Below are 22,067 nucleotides of genomic sequence, written 5' to 3' on the forward strand. Positions count from 1 at the left end.
TTTCTTTCTTACTCATTTTCTTTCTTTCTGACTAATGTTTCTTTCTTACTCATTTTCTTTCTTTCTTTCTTTTCCTTTCTAACTAATCTTTCTTTTTTCTTTCTTTCTTTTTTTCTAACCAATCTTTCTTTTTTCTTTCTTTCTTTCTAACTAATCTTTCTTTCTTTCTTTCTTTCTTTCTTTCTTTCTTTCTTTCTTTCTTTCTTTTTTTCTAACCAATCTTTCTTTCTTTCTTTCTTTCTTTCTTTCTTTCTTTCTAACTAATCTTTTTTATCTTTCTTCTTTCTTTCTAACTAATCTTTCTTTCTTTCTAACTAATCTTTCTTTCATACTAATTTTCTTTCTTTTTTCTTTCTTTCTAACTAATCTTTCTTTTTTCTTTTTCTTTCTTTCTAACTAATCTTTCTTTTCTTTCTTACTTACTTTTCTTTCTTTCTTCTTTCTAACTAATCTTTCTTTTTCTCTTTCTAACTAATCTTTCTTTTTTCTTTCTTTCTTTCTTTCTTTCTTTCTTTCTTTCTTTCTTTCTTTCTAACTAATCTTTCTTTCTTCTTTCTAACTAATCTTTCTTTTTTCTTTCTAACTAATCCAACATTCTTTCTTTCTTTCTTTTTCTTTCTTTCTAACTAATCCACCATTCATTCTTTCCTTCCTTCCTTCCTTCCTTCCTTCCTTCCTTCCTTCCTTCCTTCCTTCCTTCTTTCTTTCTAACTAATCCACCTTTCTTTCTTTCTTTCTTTCTTTCTTTCTTTCTAACTAATCCACCATTCTTTCTTTCTTTTTCTTTCTTTCTTTCTTTCTTTCTTTCTTTCTTGCTTTCTTGCTTTCTAACTAATCTGTCTTTCTTTCTATCTAATCTTACTTTCTTTTTTCTTTCTTTCTTTCTAACTAATCTGTCTTTCTTTCTAACTAATCTTTCTTTTAATCTATCTTTCTAACTAATCTTTTTTTCTAACTAATCTATCTTTCTTTTTCTTTCTAACTAATATTTTTTCTTTCTTTCTAACTAATTTATCAATCAAAATTTAAACTACTTTAAACTTCATACTACTTCAAACTTCTAACTACTTTTAACTTTTTCAAACTCTCTGGTCCGGCTTTCTCAAGCCAACTTAAAGTTTGTCTCAACAAACTTTTTTTTCTAGTTCATCTTTATTCTTGAACTTAGCAAGGACAACATTCACAAAAAAACAGCTTTTCAGGGACACAAATTAAACTGTGATTCTTTTATTTTATTGATGAATCTTATGTGAACTGTACATGAACCATCTGGACGACTCTCTAAAATGAATCAGACTTCCCGACTCGACACAGGATTTCTAACTGAGAGCTGATTGATTTGAGAGTGTAGTGTTGCTGTTTTCTAACTAACTGCAGTGTTTGTCCAGCACACATGAGTCTGTGTTTGTTTCCTCAGATCCAGCAGAAACTGATCTCTCAGGGAATGCCAGAGATGTCAAACCTGCAATGGAGACAGCAGCCGAACGGACACGTCTTTCAAGAGTATAATATCAGAGCTTCTGATTCTGTGTGAACACTGTAATAACCACTGAAAGCAAAGCAGAATATACAGCTGAGAGAGAGAGAGAGAGAGAGAGAGAGAGAGAGAGAGAGAGAGAGAGAGAGAGAGAGAGAGAGAGAGAGAGAGAGAGAGAGAGAGAGCTTCCTCTATGTGCTTCAAACTAAATCTCAACCTTAATCTTTCTCTTCTATCAGTACAGTAACCTTGGTGTATGTGGGCTTTTTTTTTTATATGTAAAATATTGTACTGTACTTAACTTTTTGTTTATTGGCCAGAATTTATAAATATAGAGTTGTAGTAATAACTTTTGACTTTGAAATGTGATTCTTAAGCAGGGATACATAATGCATAAATACTTATGCATAAATAAATTATATATATATATATATATTTATAAATTATACACCTATAATAATAGTCATAATAGTCAAAATATTAACATAATTTATGAACAATCATAAATGTTTGTTTTTTTGTATGCATGTATGCATTTGTATGCATAATTCATAAATGATTGATTTATTGACCTGTCTATTTATTTAATTAATAAAATATATAACCTATATTGTTTAACCTTATTTTATTTCATTTTAAGCTCATGTCTTTGTATGCTTATTTTAATTATTTTATTTATTTAATTTTTAGCTTGTTTTATTTTAAGCTTAATTTGATTGTTTTTAGCTTATTTTTATTGGGACGATATTAAATTGTTTTAATTTAAGCTTTTTTTTAGATTTTTTTTTTTAAATTAAGCTTATTTTTATTTTATTTTTAACTTATTTTATTTTAAGCATATTTTCTTTATTTAATTTGTAGCTTATTATATTTTATATAGATTGTATTTATTTATTTAAAATTAAGAGTCTGTCAGGACACACTGACCTCTGCTGGACAGCAGGTGAAAATACAGATTAAACAAATTACTTTCTGTCTGTCCTTTGGGTTCAGAAGACTTGTAATGCATGAGTCCATATAAATTAATATTATTTATTATTCTCTAATGATATGATTCTTTAGTGAGATTTGTTTTGTCCTGGCTGAGGCACATGAATGTGTTCAGCTAATGATGCTCATCTGATGTGTTTATTCAAATGCAGAAACAGCAAAGGAATTATTTGCACGGAGAATCACAATGAGGAGTTATTTGAGCTGGTGTCTAACAAATATTAATCAAGCTTTATTATATTTAAATATCTTAAGTATACCAGTGTAGATGCGTCGTTATAGTATTATTATTTTATAATAAATAAATAGAATAAAAATAATTCTAAATACATTTTTATTTAAAAAATTTAAAAAAAGAAAACATTTTTAAAAAAAAGTGCGACTCCGGTGGGACTCGAACCCACAACCTTTGAATCACTTCACTAGATTCGCCTAGAAGTCCAATGCGCTATCCATTGCGCCACGGAGCCACCTGTTGATCGCCCTGAATATTACACATATTATTCTGCGCATCGACACTGTGTAACGCTTGAGATGTGTGTTTTCTGCGTTTTTGTATCTTAAATGTTTATTGATCTCTAACGTTAGAAATATTAATATCTTACATGTTGCTTTAGATCCGCATGTTTGCGTCCAGTGTCCAGTCTCGTGTCGCCAGTGCGTGCTGTGATTGGCTGAGACGCTGGTTAACGTCACGTCACACGGACACTACAGGAACATGAGACGGGTCCGATATTGATATGTTCAGAGCCCGTCTACGGAGAGCCTTGGCACTCCCTATTCAGCCCCATTGTTTTGATTTTGGTTGCAGTTCCACTAGAATTCCACTGGGGGTGATCGCGAGCGAGTGCAGACTGAATGGGAGTCTATGGGGCTAGACGGCTATATGTGTCTCTTTCACCCAAATGCCGTTGAGAAATGTCAGATTTTATTGTAGGTTTTGCAAGTTCAACATGGGTTATAGGTCGAAAGTTGAATGAACGAGTACTTATTTCTTTTCTATTTCTTACAGGTTGAGTTGTTGTTGCCCATAATACGCTAGCATTCTGCTAATGACGTCAGCATTCTGACGTCATTGACATTTTAAAAGACTTTTTAAACCAAATAAGTGACTCTAAAAAAATCTAACACCCAGCAATGTGTAATTTCTTTGCATCTCCTTTCGAATACAACATTCAAATTACTAGACAAAAAATTATATCCTGAGAAAAGTGGGTTTTGAGGGGTATTTCGCCATAGACCTCCATTCATTCTGCACTCGCTCGCGAGCGCCCCCGCATGGACAGAGACGTGTTACTGCAACCAATCCAGAACCCGGAAGTAAGCAGAGAGTGCCAATTCTCTTCCTATTAGACATTCTCTGATATGTTACATTGTTAACTTCTTAACATAAATAAACAAGGTTTACAAACAACGATTATTACATGGTACACTTGTAACTCTATCGGCGGGACGAGGGCGGGTTTATGGAAGTTCCCGTTTAGCTGACGTGTGTTTGACTGAACCGGCTGGGTTTGTTGAAGGTAAACATATTTGCATGCATATGTTGCTTTAAGTCGTTTATTACCCGTTCCTTTTTATTGAAAAATGATCCGTTTCCACGTTATTTGTAATGTAATGTCGTGGAACGCGTGATTTGAAGTTTGAACGGGTTTAAAAGTAATATGAAACAGTGATTTATTTTGATAGCATTCGACTGTAAAATACATAATGAAAGCCCATTTTCGCCACATACTTGAAAAAAAACATACTTTTGTAAATCATATAAATTATGACAGTAGAAATTGTGAATTAAAAAGTATTAATTATGACATTAAAAAGTCGAAATTATGACACAAAAAGTAAAATATGACTTAAAAGTTAATTAGTCGAGATTATGGCATAGGCTAAATGACAATAACAATAACTTTTATGACAAGTCATAATTATAACACTATTATTTTGTTTCTCTCATAGCCTAATTCCGACTTTTTAAAACGTATAGTTATGGCTTAGTATGTTATAATTGCGACATTTTATGTCGTCATTAAGATTTACCAAGGCATGATTATTGTTATATTATATTATATATTATATTACTGTATTAAACTGACGTGTTGTCCTGATGTAACAGCATGAGTGGCCAGGAGGTGTCGCTGTTGCTCCAGGAGTGTCTGAGGGGCGCAGTCACCGGACCACAGGGAGACACCGTGCCGCTCCCGCACCCCCGCGGTAATGACGCAATGACTCAGGCAGGCCTGTGCATACAAGTTAATCTGTTTTATATTTATAGTGTTTATCAGAGATCAGGTAAACCCACTGACACTGGTTCACTGGTTCTCAGCGACTCCTCGTTATCAGCGGTGAAACCGTTTCAGAACAGCTGTGACGTAATGAAGCCTCGTTTACTGAAGTCACGTGACGGAGTTTGATACTCGCTCCCAACCATTGATTCGAAACAATAGATTCGTAAAGGTTTCAAAGCTTCATGAAGCAGTGTTTTGAAATTGCCATCACTATTTTATAGTGTTTTTATTTATAATGCTGGGGAAGCTACTCTGAAACCATAGCTTGACTACTCATAAGTTAAAGTAGTTAAACTACAATCAAACTACCCTTCTAGTTGCTATGAACAAGTAGCTAGCAACATTAAAGCTATGTTTTTTTTGTTTGTTTTTTTACAGTGACATTGCCTATTACAAATAACTTAACTGTTGATGAAGAATGTTTTGATTTGGCATCCCTAAACAAAACACCGAGCCAGGAAAGAGATATTCCTATTGAATAAGGCTTGACCTTTGACCCCCAGGGTCGTTTCCCGATGACCTGCACACGCTCCTACAGGAGGCGGCGGACAGAAAGTGGCCGTTCGTGGAGGAGAAATGGCAGTACAAGCAGTCCGTGACGTCTGAGGACAAGATGAACACGTCGGACCTCGTCGGGAAGCATCTGCCTCAGTTACTGGTAATGACGGATATATTAATAATCATTCCAGTGCATTCCGGTTTATCTTTATCTTATGGAATAATGCCGAGTCCTGCTGTGATTCCAGGTGTTCCTCAGAGACAGCATCACATCTGGCGAGCCGCGGTTGGCCGTCGCCGTCGTGTTTCTGCTCGACCGGCTTCTGTATTGGATGGACGGATCGCATGTCCTGCTGAAGATTGCTAAAGCGTTGCACAAACGTTACCCGGACGTTCCCATCGCCCCCCAGGTCATCATTAGACAGGCTCGGGTCTATCTGAACACCGGTGAGCTCATCTCCATTCATGGAGTGTGTGTGTATTCCCAGAGAACTAAAATATTTAAGCTATGAAAATGTTCTCCGAACGTTCGATTTCATTTCCGCTTGGAAAAAAAAAGTCGGCCATTTTGAATTTTGTCCAAAACCTACTTTTTGCGATCTAGTCCTAGGTTTTTCGCCCAAACGAAACCAAACCTGTGCAGAAAGAAATATTGCTGGACAGCAGGTGAAAATAGAGATGAACTCCTGGACAAATTTGAATATAATGGACATGAATGAAGTTCGACAACTTTTCGGCAAAAAGACTGGGTTCAGAAGACTTGTAAATCATGAGTCATATAAACTAATATTATTATTCTCTAATGATATGATTCTTTAGTTATAATCTTTGTTGTCCTGATTGGATCACTGCAAAAATCTAAGAGGATTTTCAGCTTTTACTGAAATATCCCCTTGATATGTGTAAATATTTTTGAATTTAATTTTATTTTTGATTCTCGGTCGCTAAAGGGCGGCAAAGCATTTGAAGTGGGCGGAGCCACTTTTACTAAAATGGCTATAATTTGAGAACTATATTAGATATTTTCACCAAACTTGGTACACATATGTACGAGCTCAATCTGAGGTCACAGTTAAAGAAACACAGCGATTGGACACTTGGTGGCGCTATAACATGAAAATAAACATGAAAATGGTTATAACCCCCCAACTCTTAGTCCGATTGACATGAAAATTGGCATGCAGTGTCTTGGTTCAAAGTGCCATGTATGTTTATGAGGACATTGGCGTATCTCGAAAAACATGGCCGCCATTGGCCAATGAAGTTTGAGCACCTATTAGACTAGAATAACTTGATGGGCATGTTCAAGCCCTAGAGGTCTGTAAGAGTTTTGAAAGAAATCAGCCACTAACGGTGCTAACGGGATATTTACGCCTCTGTAATCACGTGATGTTTCACACTTCCACACAATATGTATATGTGATAGATCACTGAACAACTTTGCCTCAAGAACCACTGCTGTCAATCAAATCGTTCATTAAATATTCACAATTATATAAAAAACCTACTTTTGCGAACTAGTCCAAGGTTTTTCGCTCAATATGAATAAAACCAACGCAGTACAATTCTCTGGACACTCCAGATCAATAATTATCCAAAAATGTTGAATTTTACCCTTTGAGTGGCTATAAGAGGGTAATTCAGAAATGGGTGTGGCCAAATGCCCACAAAAGCCTATAACTCCTAAACGAAAACTCGGGACTTCACGGAATTAAGTGAGCACATGCGACATATGATTCTAAACAAGCATGCAAACATGTAAGGAGATCGGACCATAGGTGGCGCTATAACTGTTAAAAAGCTTTAAAAAAAACATTAATTTCCTATGGTAATTTGTCTTTTCTATCTATGATGTCAGTGGTTACATGCTTGCATAATAAAACGTAATATCTTTTTAAGAATTTGCTTAAAGGCCTTAAACGCTTGAACCCTGTTAATTGCTGCTCGTAGTTAAAGTATCATAATGGGAACGTTATATTGAACATTTCATTAACCATCCGAAAAAAATAGTAACGTTCCAAAAACGTTTTTCCTTATGTTATGTGAAGGTTAAGGGAACATTACATTGTATCATTCTTCAAACATTATGGGAATGTTACTTTTGAATGTTCTCTGAAACAAGTAGAAACATTTAAAAAAATGTTAGATGAACATCCATATGAAATGTTTCAAACGTTTTGAGAACATTAACATTGACTGAACGTACTATTAATGTTACTGGTAGAACGTGTTCATAGCGTTGAGAGAACGTTCCCTGTTGGCTGGATTGAGCTTTAACAGGTTGTCTGGTGTTGTTGCGACGCAGGTAAACTGCAGAAGGCCGAGTTTATTCTCAGCAGTCTGATCAGTAATAAAGCTTCGACAGGTACCGTTTGCTTTCATTCCTCTTCCTCCTGATCTGTCCATCTCTGCTGTGCTGTTTCTGAACGCTTCACTCTTATTCAGGCTGTTGGACGTATCAGAAGGCCAGCGACCGGACGCTGGTTCAGGCCGTCAGTCTTCAGGTGCGAGGACAAGTGCTTCAGACACTCGGTGAGGAATCAAGATCGACCTGATTAACACACGATCAAAACTCCACCAATCTCCTCCAGTGCTACTGTGATCGGGAGTTCAGACTCGTTTATCAACGTCCTCCTTCAGCTCGAGCTTCACGAGTCTTTCTGCTGTTAGAGGTTTGAATGGGTGTGTGTTACTGCAAATGTAAAGTTTGTGTGTGTTGTAGGTCTGTGGCTCGAGGCGGCTGAACTCATATGGGTGTCTCTGATCGGCTTCTACGTTCTTCCACAACCTGATAAAAAGGTCTGGACACACTTTACACTACAGACACTGTTAACCTCTATCTCTGCTTTAGCTCAGAAGTGTGTGTGTGAACACCAGTCATGCTCTTTGTCGTTGTTTCCAGGGCATTGGGACGTCCCTCGGGCTCCTGGCCAACACACTGTCCTCCATGAACGATGGAGACTTCACTGCGCTTCAGGAAAAGCCACACATCGACCTGGTAAGACAAGTCAAGTCAAGTCAAGTCAACTTTATTTATATAGCGCTTTTCACAATACAGATTGTATCAAAGCAGCTTCACAGTATTAAATAAAATAGTACATCAGTGTTTGTTTCTGGTGTAAAACATCCACGTTTGGTAATGCAGATCAATAGCACTGTTGAATCGATTAATCAAATTAAGTATCCCCAACTGAGCAAGCCAAAGGCAACAGTGGCAAGGAACCGAAAAACTCCATCAGGTGACCTAATGGAGAAAAAAAAACCTTGGGAGAACCCGGGCTCAGTCGGGGGCCAGTTCTCCTCTGGCGTTTATGAAGTAGAGACCGGATTTAACTGTAAGATTAAAATATTATATGAATGCCTGGCTAAAGAGATGCGTCTTTAATCTAGTTTTAAACTGGGAGAGCGAATCTGAGCAACGAACAGTATGAGGAAGGCTATTCCAGAGTTTTGGAGCTAAATGTGAAAATGCTCTCCCTCCTTTGGTGGATCTGGATATCCTAGGTATGACCAGAAGCCTCGAATTTAGTGACCTTAAAGAGCGCGATGGATTATAGGGCGATAGAAGATCCGTTAAATAAACTGGAGCTAAGCCGTTTAGGGCTTTATAAGTCAGTAGCAATACCTTGTAATTAATACGGAACTTTATAGGTAACCAATGTAGTGATGATAAAATTGGTGTTATATGGTCAAACTTTCTTGATCTAGTAAGAACTCTAGCGGCGGCATTTTGGACTAACTGTAGCTTGTTTATTGAGGATGCAGGACAACCAGCTAATAAAGCATTACAGTAATCTAGTCTCGAGGTCATGAATGCATGAACTAACTTTTCTGCATCAGAAACAGATAGCATGTTACGTAGCTTAGCAATGTTTCTAAGGTGAAAAAAGGCTGTTCTTGTAACATATGAAATATGATTTTCAAAAGACAGGTTGCAGTCTAATATAACACCCAGGTCTTTTACTGTAGAGGATAAAGTAACAGGACACCCTACTATGTTAAAGTTGTATTGTAAGAGGTTTTGTGGGCGGTTTTTTGAACCGATAAGTATTACCTCTGTCTTATCTGGATTTAATAAAAGAAAATTGTGCGTCATCCAATCTTTTATATCTTTAACACACTCTGTCAATTTGGATAATTTAGCGTTTTCATCCGGCCGTGATGAAATATATAGTTGAGTGTCATCAGCATAACAATGGAAACTAATTCCATGTTTCCTTATAATATTTCCAAGTGGCAGCATATATATTGAGAATAATAGAGGGCCCAACACAGATCCTTGCGGCACTCCATAGTTTACTGGAGTTATGATCGATTTTTCTCCGTTTAAATAGACAAAATGGTAGCGGTCAGATAGGTATGATCTGAACCAGCTTAATGCTTGTCCTTGAACACCGGTATAGTTTTGTAGCCGATCTAAGAGTATTGTGTGATCTATAGTATCGAACGCAGCACTAAGATCAAGTAAAACTAGTATTGAGATACAGCCTTGGTCAGAAGCTAAGAGTAAATCATTTGTGATTTTAACGAGCGCAGTTTCAGTGCTATGGTGCGGCCTGAACCCAGACTGAAACTTTTCATAGGTGTCATTTTCTTGCAAGAAAGAGCCCAGTTGGGCAGACACAACTTTTTCTAATATTTTAGACATAAAAGGAAGATTTGAAATGGGTCTATAATTTGCTAGGTTATTTGGGTCTAATTGTGGTTTCTTAATGAGTGGTTTTATAACTGCCAATTTAAATGTTCTTGGAACATGACCTAAAGATAAAGACGAGTTAATAATATTGAGGAGAGGCTCTTCCACTACAGGTAACACTTCTTTCAATAGTTTAGTTGGTATGGGATCTAATAAACATGTTGTTGTTTTAGAGGAAATGATAAATTTATTTAACCCGTTTTGTTCTATAGTTGTAAAGCACTGTAATTGTTCTTGCGGGGTGATAATCGAGGCTGAATTATAAGGCGCGATTGAAGATTGAACGTTTACAATTGTGGATCTGATGTTTTCTATTTTCTCAGTGAAAAAATTCATGAAATCATTACTACTAAACTGTAACGGAATATTTTGTTCAGGTGACGCTTGTTTATTTGTTAGTCTAGCCACGGTGTTAAATAAGAACCTAGGATTGTTTTGGTTATTTTCTATTAGTTTGCGGAGATGCTCAGCCCTGGCCGCTTTTAGGGCCTTTTTATAGCGTGACGTACTGTCTTTCCAAGCGATTCTAAAAACCTCTAAATTAGTTTGTTTCCATTTACGCTCTAAATTACGGGTTTCTCTCTTTAGAACACGAGTAGTATTGTTGTACCATGGTGCTTTAATTTTCTCTCTGACCTTTTTTAGTCTCATAGGTGCAACAATATCCCATTTTCCAGAGAGAACGGTGCTCATAGTGCTGGTTAGTTCGTCTAGTTCATCTGTTTGTTTAGGTTCAGGCAGCAGCTGAGACAGATCCGATAAGCAATTTGAAAAATGATCTATGGTGGATGGAAGGATTGTTCTGCCTAATCGATAACGCGGCGCAGCATGATATATTACAGGAGTACGTAATATGCAAGTTACCATGTAATGGTCAGTGACATCGTCACTTTGTGGAATGATATCTATATCGGTTGGATCGGTTCCATGTGATATAATTAAATTGAGTGTATGATTAAAACGATGAGTTGGTCCGGTAACGTTTTGCTTAACCCCAAAGGAGTTTAATAAGTCTATAAACGCAGCCCCTAACGCATCATTTTGATTATCTACGTGTATGTTAAAATCTCCAACAATTAATATTTTATCGACATTGACCAATAGATCTGAGAGAAAATCTGCAAACTCTTTTAGGAAATCAGCGTAAGGCCCTGGTGGTCTATATACGGTAGCCAAGGCTAAAGATAATAGGGATGTTTTTCTATCATCTAAGAGCGTAACATTTAGTACAAGTACTTCAAATTAAATAAACTTATAACCCGTTTTCTGAGTAACATTGAGAATATCTCTATAGATAGTTGCAATACCGCCGCCACGACCAATCAGACGGGGCTCGTGCTTATAGGAGTATCCTGATGGAGTAGACTCATTTAGACCGAAATAATCATTTGGTTTAAGCCAGGTTTCAGTAAGGCAAAGTACATCGATGCTATTGTCTGTGACTATTTCATTTACAATAACTGCCTTAGGTGTGAGTGATCTAATGTTTAAAAGACCTAGCTTTAGAAATTGTTTTTGTTTACTAATAGCAACATTTTCTGTTTTAATAACAATTAGATTTTTCCTAGATCCTGCAGTAGATTTATTATTTGATCGCACTAAACGAGGAATAGACACCGTTTCTATGCAATGTTCTACACTAGTATTTATATCAGTTAATTTGGTGCAGCAGAGACTATGATTTGGACTTTTGGTTACTAGTCAAAAGGTATTTAACATTTTGGAGATGTTATCTGACAGAAGATCCGATCCGAATCTGTTTGGGTGTAAGCCATCAGCACGGTATAGCCTAGGACGCTCCCAAAACAGATTCCAATTATTTACAAAGAGCAGTTTCTGCTCATTGCACCATGACATTAACCATTCATTTAGTGCGAATAATCTACTAAACTTGTCATGTCCTAGACGGTACGTGGGAAGCGGTCCTGACACAATGATCGTTATATCAGGCGATGTGCTGCGTACCGTATCGATCAGATTCCTGAAGTCTTTCTTCAGAACTTCCGTCAAGACAGTCTGAGATGTCCTGAGTCGGGTTGTGCGTGTGCTGAGCGTCAGGTGTTCTCTCTCCTCCAGGGTTTCCTGGGAGAGACCCGGCACCGTCTGCTGTGTGCGGCGCGGGCCGCTAAGATGGCCGTCGTGTTCAGTCAGTATGGGTCTCTGTACGTCCTGACCAATGTGGTGAGTCCACCCTGTCTCAACATAAACACCGTTATTTGCCTTTTACTGTCTTAATATTAAGTATTTTATGTCCTGATGCACATTTTATACATTTATATATTAATTTTCTTTTACATATGTGATTATGAGATTAAAAAAAGTCCAAACATACAAAAAGTCAAAATTATGAGATAAAAGGTCAGAATTATGATATTCAAAATTATGATAAAAAGTCGCCATTATGAGGTAAAAATTTTAGGGCTGGGAATCGATTAAAAAAAATTAACTAATTAATTGCACAATTTCTGTAATTAATTGCAATTAATTGTGTTTCCCCCAAGCTTGTAATCATCAATATTTAAAGGAATAGTTCACTTTAAAATTAAAATTCTGTCATCACTCACCCTCATGTTGTTTTAAACCTGTATGAATTTCTTTCTTCTGCTGAACACAAAGGAAGATATTTAGAAGAATGTCAGTAACCAGACAGTTTCTGGTACCATTGACTTCCATAGTATATATTTGTCCTACTATGGAAGACAATGGGACCCGGAAACTGTCTGATTACTGACATTCTTCTAAATATCTTCCTTTGTGTTCAGCAGAAGAAAGAAATTCATACAGGTTTAAAACAACATGAGGGTGAGTGATGACAGAATTTTAATTTTAAAGTGAACTATTCCTTTTAACTCAGAATCACCTAATTAAACAACACAGGGGAAAAAGGAACAGAAAATAGCCCTATATTAAACATCAATATCAATATTTTTTTTCAATAATCAATCAACATAATCAATTTAACAGATTATTATTTTTTTTAACTAATTATCAAAATAAAATATAGTCCTACAAAGCTATTATTACCAGAGCATGTGATCAGAGCAGGTAATTTTACCATTGCTGCCCAGCATGGCTATACCAGCTCAGCAAACAGAATTTCACGTTATTTGAGTGGACTTTACTTTTCCAGTGCTCGGTACATGATTGAAGCGTCTGGGCCGTTGTCGACAGAGCCGCCGACACACACACACACGTGACACACACACATACACGGAACGGAGAGCGCGCCGCTGGGCCGTTAACGACAGAGCCGCGGACACACACACACACGTGACACACACACATACACGGAACGGAGAGCGCGCCGCTGGGCCGTTAACGACAGAGCCGCGGACACACACACACACGTGACACACACACATACACGGAACGGAGAGCGCGCCGCTGGGCCGTTAACGACAGAGCCGCGGACACACACACACACGTGACACACACACATACACGGAACGGAGAGCGCGCCGCTGGGCCGTTAACGACAGAGCCGCGGACACACACACACACGTGACACACACACATACACGGAACGGAGAGCGCGCCGCTGGGCCGTTAACGACAGAGCCGCGGACACACACACACACGTGACACACACACATACACGGAACGGAGAGCGCGCCGCTGGGCCGTTAACGACAGAGCCGCGGACACACACACACACGTGACACACACACATACACGGAACGGAGAGCGCGCCGCTGGGCCGTTAACGACAGAGCCGCGGACACACACACACGTGACACACACACATACACGGAACGGAGAGCGCGCCGCTGGGCCGTTAAAGGGTTAGTTCACCCAAAAATGAAAATTCTGTCAGTAATTACTCACCCTCATGTTGTTCCAACCATGTAAGTCTTTCGTTCATCTTCGGAACACAAATTAAGATATTTTTGATGAAATCTGACAGAATTCTGACTCTTCCATAGGCTTCCAGTGTGACCGAAACTCACCGGCCCAGAATAGTTATTAAAAACATTGTTAAAATAGTCCAAGTGACTCCAGTGGCTCAATCTTAAGTATATCAAGCGACGAGAATACTTTTTGTGCGCAAAAACAAACAAAAATACCGACTTTATTCCACTATTCAATTCCTTCTCTCTGGGCCTCGTAGTGTTTTTGCGTAGCGCGTCTGTGTTGCACGTCACCACGTAGGCTAAAATATCTTAATTTGTGTTCCGAAGATGAACGAAAGACTTACATGGTTGGAACAACATGAGGGTGAGTAATTACTGACAGAATTTTCATTTTTGGGTGAACTAACCCTTTAACGACAGAGTGCGCCGACACACACACACGCGGAACACAGCGCGGCGCACACACACGGAGCGGAAAAGACCAGCTCATGAAAGCTGCGCGAGAATGAAACGTGATCGCCGAACACGGAGTGGCGGGACGGCCTTTTCAATAGCAGCCGCAACAGGAAATCATTAAAACGAGGCAAAAAAAGTGTGCTGCGTTAAATGCGTTAAATTTTTTTAACGCGTTAAACATTTCAAATTAATCGCAAAGATTAACGCGTTAATTCCCCCAGCCCTAAAAAATTTACAAAAAAAAAATCAGTATAATTATGAGATAAAAAGTCAAACCTGATAAAATGCAGGAATTATGACAAACTGAGAATGTCACATGCCTGTCCTGTCTTGTGCTGCACATGGGTGTTTTTGTTGTTTGCCATGTGTTCTTGTTTATTGTCTAGCCCCTCCCATCTTGTTATCTGATTATTTGGTTAATTTGTCCCACCTGTTGTGTTCGTTACCCTCCTTTGTTTGTTCCCCTATTTAGCCTCCTTGTGTTTGTAGTCTTGTGCTGGCTCGTTCTGTCACGGGACACTGAACGAGAGACGAGGATTCAAGTGCAGAGAAGATTTAATAAACAAACATAGACAAAATACAAAAACTCAGAACTCAGATACCAACAGCACAGGAACATCAAATACAGGTAACACGGACAACGAGCCAGCACAAGACTACAAACACAAGGAGGCTAAATAGGGGAACAAACAAAGGAGGGTAACGAACACAACAGGTGGGACAAATTAACCAAATAATCAGATAACAAGATGGGAGGGGCTAGACAATAAACAAGAACACATGGCAAACAACAAAAACACCCATGTGCAGCACAAGACAGGACAGGCATGTGACAGAGTCATAAATCATGAGATATATTGTCAAAATTGATTATGACATTCATAATTATTATAAAAAGTAATAATTATTAGAAGTCAAAATTGACAAGCTATGGTTGTCTTAATTATGTCACTCATAATTGAGATAAAAAGTAAATTATGAGACCAAAAGTCGGAATTATGACTCATAATTATGATTAAAAAAAGTCAACATTATGAGGTCAAAATTTTAAAATAAAATAAAAACGTATGTCATAAATCAAAAAGTCTCACAATTATGAGATAGTAAGGCAAAATTACTATGACAAAAAGCCATAATGACAGTCATTATGATAAAAAGTTGACAGGATGTCAGTTATGACAGTCATAATTATGACTAAGTCAAAATAATGACATTAAGTCATGATTAAGATAAAAAAAATAATTATGACATACTGAGTCATAAAAAAAAATGGATTATATATAAATAATAATAATATAAATAATAATACATTTTATTTATTTGGCGCCTTTCTGGACACTCAAGGTCTATAAAAGGCTAAGATTATGATGGTCATAAATTATGATTAAAGAAATATAAATTATTAGATGAAATTGACAAAAAGTCAAAATAATAATAGCAAGTAATTTTGTAATTTTTTATGTCATAGTTATGACTTACCAAAGCACAATGTTTTTTTTATGTGGTGGAAATGAGCATCCATAAATATGCATGACTGTGTTCATTCACCGTTCACTCATTTGCTCTGTTTTCATGCGAAATCTGTTCTGCAGGTGCGTTTACACGACAACGATATGCTTAAAACGGAGATAGTTTTCCGCGTACAGACGACACCATTGTCAAAACGATCCCCATTCACATGGAACCGCGGAAACAAATAAAAACCCCTGTGTTCTGCTGCCAGGCCACTAGATGGTGATGAAGCACTATAGACTGAACATGTATTACACATGTGCATGACATCTTCTTCTCCAGAGATTTGCGGTTTTGTTGTTTACATGTAAACTTGCGTTTTCAGGCACCCAAGATGCGGTTGTCGTGTAAACGAACCGCCAAAATGCATAAAAAGTTGTACGTTTTTAGTCAAAAACGGTGTCGTGGAAACAGCCCCTCAGTTTATAGCGTGCTGTTATTCCCGACATTAACACTAGATGTGTTTTCATTTCCCCCTCCCATTGCTCTTTTGCAGGTCGCCCAGGGCGTGTGTTTACTATCCTACAGTTTCTCCAAGAAATGCCCCATGGAGGATCAGCAGACGTACCTGGCTTTGGCCAAGGAGGCCTTTGAGATCGGCTTGTTAACAAAGACTGCAGGAGACGCCGTCACCAGCAAGCTGGAGTTGCACACGTTCCTCAAAGCCGCGTATTGCTTAGCCACGACACACCGATGGATTAGCGGCGAATCCAAGGCAGTCCTCGCGGCGACCAGTGTCTGTCGGGAAGCCTTGGCGTTATTTGTCGAGTATTGTGCTAGAGCGGATTCCTCTTTGTGTTCTGAGATCATGGTGAGGATGCAGCAGATTAAGTCCTTGTTGAAAGTTGAACCCTTCCGTAATTCCGATGCACGCTCTTTTATTCCCGATAGCTACCGTTCAATGGAGTTCGGTCCTGTTTTGTTCGCGCTCAGCGATTTTGCCAAGGCGTTGGATGTTTTTGAGAAGCACCACAAGTCGGTTTGTGAGGCGTTCGAGAAAGGCGTTCGAGGCGATCCGTGTTCGACTCATTCTCAATGCATAACAGCATTTCAGACGGCCACAGAAGTTCTCCCAACGGCCGATCATTCGAATCCGCTTTCCTCCAAACAGAATCCATCTAGTAGCGGATCTTTAGTTATAGTTGATCAGGGTTGTGATGAACGAAGCAGTTTCGGATCTTTTGAGGCTCTTGATGGAGGTAAAGAAGCAAACGTCGTCTCTCCAAGCATTTCCGACAGCTTTAGACACAACATAGGATCCCAAACTCAATCCCAACCAAAGCTAGAGCCCGTCATAACTAAAGGTGTTGAGGACAATGTAGCAAATACATCAGGAACCCAACGGAGAGACCTTCGGAAGAACCTGGAAGCAAGAACGTCTTCGAGTTCCTCGTGGGAACACGTATCGGGATCGTCTCAGAGCGGCGTAGAAACCACAGATGATGATGTGGAGCAAAGCAGATTCGGATCTTATAAGGGTCTTGATGACCATAGCAGTGGAAGTCGAGAAGCAAACGTCGTCTCTCCAAGCATTCCCAACACCTTTAGACACAAAGGATCCCAAACTCAATCCCAACCAAAGCTAGAACCCATTACAACTGAAGATGAAGAAGACAACGCACCGAACACATCAGGAATCCAACGGAGAGACCTTAGGAAGAACCTGGAAGCAAGAACGTCTTCAAGTTCCTTCAGCAGCGGTTCCTCTTGGGAACACGGATCAGGACAATCCCAGAGCGGCGTAGAAACCACAGATGATGATGTGGAGCAAAGCAGATTCGGATCTTATAAGGGTCTTGATGACCATAGTAATGGAAGTCGAGAAGCAAACGTCGTCTCTCCAAGCGTTCCCAACAGCTTTAGACACAAAGGATCCCAAACTCAATCCCAACCAAAGACAGAACCCGTAACAACTGAAGACGTTGAGGACAACCTAACGAATACATCGGGTCCCCAACGGAGAGACGTTCGGAAGAACCTGGAAGCGAGAACGTCATCGAGTTCCTTCAGCAGTGGTTCCTCATGGGAACGCGTATCGGGACAATCCCAGAGCGGCGTAGAAACCGTGGAGGACTTTGAAGATCCTTCCCATGACGGCAACGAAATAAATAAAGGTGCCAAGTTTGGAGGGAGCACTTCCTCGTTTTCCCTGTGCGATAGCTTCGGATCGCACTCATCTTGGCAAAAACTGTCCGTGAGCCCCGTCGCTAATGTAGAGCGCCTTGAACTGACGGACAAGAAGAAAGCGTTCCCGCAGAAGATTCAGGAAGGCCCAGGAACGACCACCGAGAGCGACCCGTTCGAGGAGCTGGGGTTTGAGCATCTGTCGGACTCTACGGGAGACGACGAGCTGTCGTGCAACGGATGCTTCCGGAACTGCATCATGGGAAGTGGCGTTCTGACGGGGCGGGACTATCGAGCGCTCCAGGCTGGAGTTTGTGAACGCTGCCTCGTCAAGCGGCTCCCGAACACCCCGCTGAAACCCCTGGACCGCACGCAGCTGGAGAAGCCCTACGGTAGGAATCTACATGTGTGTGTGAGTGTGTGTGTGAGTGTGTGTGTGTGGGTAGGTTTAGGGGTTGGGTTAGTATAGAGTATAAAAACCATTACGCCTGTGGAATGTCCTCACAAGTATAGCAAAACAAATGTGTGTGTGTGTGTGTGTGTGTGTGTGTGTGTGTGTGAGTGAGTGTGAATCTAATTGTATCTTAAATTGAAGAATTTTTAGATATTTATCCTGGAAAACAAGACAGAAATGTCACTTTATGTCTCCGGTCTTCTTGTGTTCTGCAGATGCCATCGTCCTGAAGTACTCGAAGGCCTCTGGCGTCTGGACGGGCTGCGAAACCAGCGTTTATATTGGGAAACCGATGGGAGTCAAAGGCAAACAGAGACAAGCCATTGAGCTTCAGTACCTGCACCAGGAGCAGCTTCTCAGCAGGTCAACACACACACACACACACACACACACACACACACACACACACACACACACACACACACACGGATACGTTATCATCGGAAGAGAGAGAGAAAATAAAATATTAAAGTCCCCCTGTAGTGAGAACAAAGGTTTTAATGTTGTTTATGTGTCTATGTGGTGTTTTTAATGTGCTTTAAGTCAAACCATGTGTAAGTTCATAAGTCGACACCATTGCTGAGTATTTCCTCCTTAAAACTGCAGTGAACCAAAGACAGTCTCAAACACACGCTTTGAAATCGCTGGTGTTTCTGACGTCACAAACTACCTTGTAACCAATCAGATCAACGTGTGATCGTCAACCAGTGGATCTCTGAGCTGAGTGAGTGAGTGGAGGCGGGGCTCATTTGCATATTCATAGAACCTCCGCGCATACTAAATGAGGCAAGGGTGTCGAGTTACATTCAAGATATTTTAAGGCATGAAGAATTTTTTTTAAAGGATTTTTTTTTTAAATATGTCATTCTGGTGATCAAAGATGAGTTTTAAGAGATACAATTATTGACTACAGGGGGACTTTAAGGTAATAAAACAAAGTATAGTGTTTTACGATTTACAGTGTTAACTAACTGGTGTTATATTTACGAGTGCAGTTATTATTAATAATTATATATTTGTTTTTTACAGTACAATATTATATTATTTCAATAGTAATATTTTTTATTATTATTTTATTAATATTATTTTGCATAATAATAATAATAATAATCATCTTTTTTTTTTCCTTTTGCAGTACAATAGCCCCTTTCATGTAAAGTGCTTTGAGTACCTAGAAAAGCGCTATATAAATGTAACAAATTATTAATTAATTATTGTAATAGTATTATTGCAAAAGAAATATATAAATATATTGCTGTTAATATATTATATATTTTTGTATTATAGGAAATGTCTTTGATTTGTTACATTTTTTTAAACTATTAATTATATTCAATAAATTAACATTTTAATAATAACAATAATTTCATTTTTATGATTATCATTATTATCATTATTATTAGTAGTAGTAGTAGTATTGTTGTTGTTGTATAGTCATATTAAATGAGAGAAAAGAATGTCCTCAGTCGATCTCATGCCTGACTGTAATGTAAATGTAATGCTAATAATCATATTCTCTGCTCAGTTATGTAGGGAAGGAGTACCTGAAGAATAAAGGTCTTCATGCGCACCTGGACGACGTGGAGAGACAGATGACGGCACAATACTACGTCACCGAGTTTAATAAACGCCTGTATGATAATAACATCACAACCCAGATCTTCTTCATCCCCTCTGAAGTGCTGCTGGTGAGATCAACATGTTATTAATATTTGATCACAATGGCCAAATATGTCTCGCACATTTAGAGAGGCTGTAAACGGAACGCAACATGATTGATGCATCAGACTGTATGTGTAATAATTAATTATGGTGGTAAATCAGTAGGTAAGTTATTATTATTATTATTATTATTATTATAATTAATACATTATTTGAATTAGAATTTTGCAGTACAATAGTATTATTCGAGTAGTAATATTTAAGTTTATTGATTTTTACATTTTTATAAAATATTTTGAATAATAATAATCTTAATAATAATAATAATAAATATTATTAATAGTAAATACCAGTTTTTATTTTACCATGCAATAGCATTATTGGAATACTAATATATTTGTTTAAGGAATTTTAATAATAAAATGCAAACTATAATAATAAAAAAATATTAATAAAAATAATATTAATAATAATAATAATAATAATTATTATTATTAAATACTTATTGTTTATAGTTTAATAGTATTATTGGAATACTAATATATTTGTTTATTGACTTTTAACTTGTAAAATGCGAGTTCAGGTTCTGGAGTCGCACCGTATCGTGACCTGTTTATCTGCAGAGCCGTTCATGTCTGGGACGTTTGTAAAACTCACCAACAACGCAAGAGGTAAAGCGGAGACCGACGCGACCCAGTACGGCATCGCCTTCAGTCATTTCACCTACGAGTTCTCCGGGCGTCAGGAGGTGGTGGTGGATCTGCAAGGTACATCTGAACCCTGAAAAACTAAATGATGTTAACCCTAAAAAAACGATTTATGTTAAACCTAAATTTTTTTTATGTTAACCCTAAAAAAACTAATTTATGTTAACCCCCAAAAAACCTCCATTGTATCTTGAGTTTCTTCCGGGAACGAACACGTCACAATATTCCTCATTATAATAATTAATGCGCAGAATAAAGGGGCGGGGCCTGGTTGAGTTAGTTAGTAGTGTGTTAAACTGGCGGTTATGGAAAGGGGTGGGGCATCTCCCAAACACACTCGAAGCGCTCGACCAATCACAACAGACTGCTCTAGCCGACCAATCAGAGCACAGTGTGCTTTTCAGAAGGAGGGGCTTCATAGAGACAGGAAGTAAACAGAGCGTTACTGACAGACTGGGAAGAGAGGAGCCGCAACAATGGAGAATATGAGGAGAATAATCAACATTACAGCAGGAAAACCTGTTCTAGTAGAGCCTGAACACATCATCTTTAAGAGTGTGTTTGAAAAACGTTCCCGTTTTCTCCTCAGGATGGATCACGGCCAGCGGGAAAGGTTTGACGTACTTGACCGACCCTCAGATTCACTCGCTCAGAAAGCCCAGATCCAGCAACTTCCAGCAGACGGGAATCAACAACTTCATCAAACATCAGCACGGAGACGACTGCAACGAGATCTGCCGAGCCGCCCGCCTCACACACATTACACCACATACACTGTAATAATCAAAGCAATGATTAACAGTCATGATCAGTGATGCAAACTTCATCAAATATGAGACTAACTCAAATTCTGAATAGCTGAATTCACCCAACTATAAAATTAAAAATGTGTTTTGTTTACTGCAATATATGGGGAATTACAGTGTTGATTCTGTATGAGAAATGAGGAACTGACCATCATCAGTCAGACCACAACAACCTTTAGACTCAATACATCCAGTTCCACATTGTGAAATATGTGGGTCACTCTCAATAACAGAGTCATATGACAGTGACATCATTAATGCATCATGTGACTGAAACCAGAAGAACTCCATTACAGAGATTCAGAACACACACACACACACACACACGCACACACACACGCGACCACAGGATACAATCTCTCTCTCTCTCAAGATTCAAATAGCTTTATTGGCAAGGTGAAATAAATCTGTTTTGCTTTTTGCCAAAGCATTAATAACACTATACAATAATAAAAAAAATATTAATAATAAAATAATAATAATGAAAAAATAAAATGTAACATGAAAATACTTGTAATACTTACGATTTTTTTAAGAACACACACACTC

General features: G+C 38.4%; 1 protein-coding gene across 2 annotated transcripts; it reads left to right on the plus strand.

Annotated features, from left to right (window-relative positions):
• The first annotated feature begins 3,776 nt into the window (after positions 1-3,776).
• Positions 3,777-21,963, plus strand: LOC308686139 (alpha-protein kinase 1-like). Of its 2 annotated transcripts, none has more exons than XR_014029525.1 (14): positions 3,777-3,990; positions 4,581-4,678; positions 5,256-5,410; positions 5,499-5,697; positions 7,556-7,615; positions 7,696-7,782; positions 7,973-8,049; positions 8,153-8,248; positions 12,023-12,127; positions 16,262-18,281; positions 18,559-18,706; positions 19,869-20,031; positions 20,629-20,772; positions 21,302-21,621. XR_014029525.1 is itself a non-coding variant. In XM_081358530.1 (14 exons), the coding sequence occupies exons 2-14, from the start codon at positions 4,582-4,584 to the stop codon at positions 21,490-21,492; spliced, it is 3,582 nt and encodes a 1,193-aa protein (XP_081214656.1). In that variant the 5' UTR covers positions 3,795-3,990; position 4,581; the 3' UTR covers positions 21,493-21,963. The 2 variants fall into 2 exon arrangements, 1 of the variants encoding a protein (XP_081214656.1); XM_081358530.1 differs by having other exon boundaries at positions 3,795-3,990; positions 20,589-20,772; positions 21,302-21,963.
• The last annotated feature ends 104 nt before the right edge of the window (positions 21,964-22,067 follow it).

This window comes from Scardinius erythrophthalmus, assembly GCF_964197995.2.
Source record: "Scardinius erythrophthalmus genome assembly, chromosome: 2".
Lineage (NCBI taxonomy): Eukaryota > Metazoa > Chordata > Actinopteri > Cypriniformes > Leuciscidae > Scardinius > Scardinius erythrophthalmus.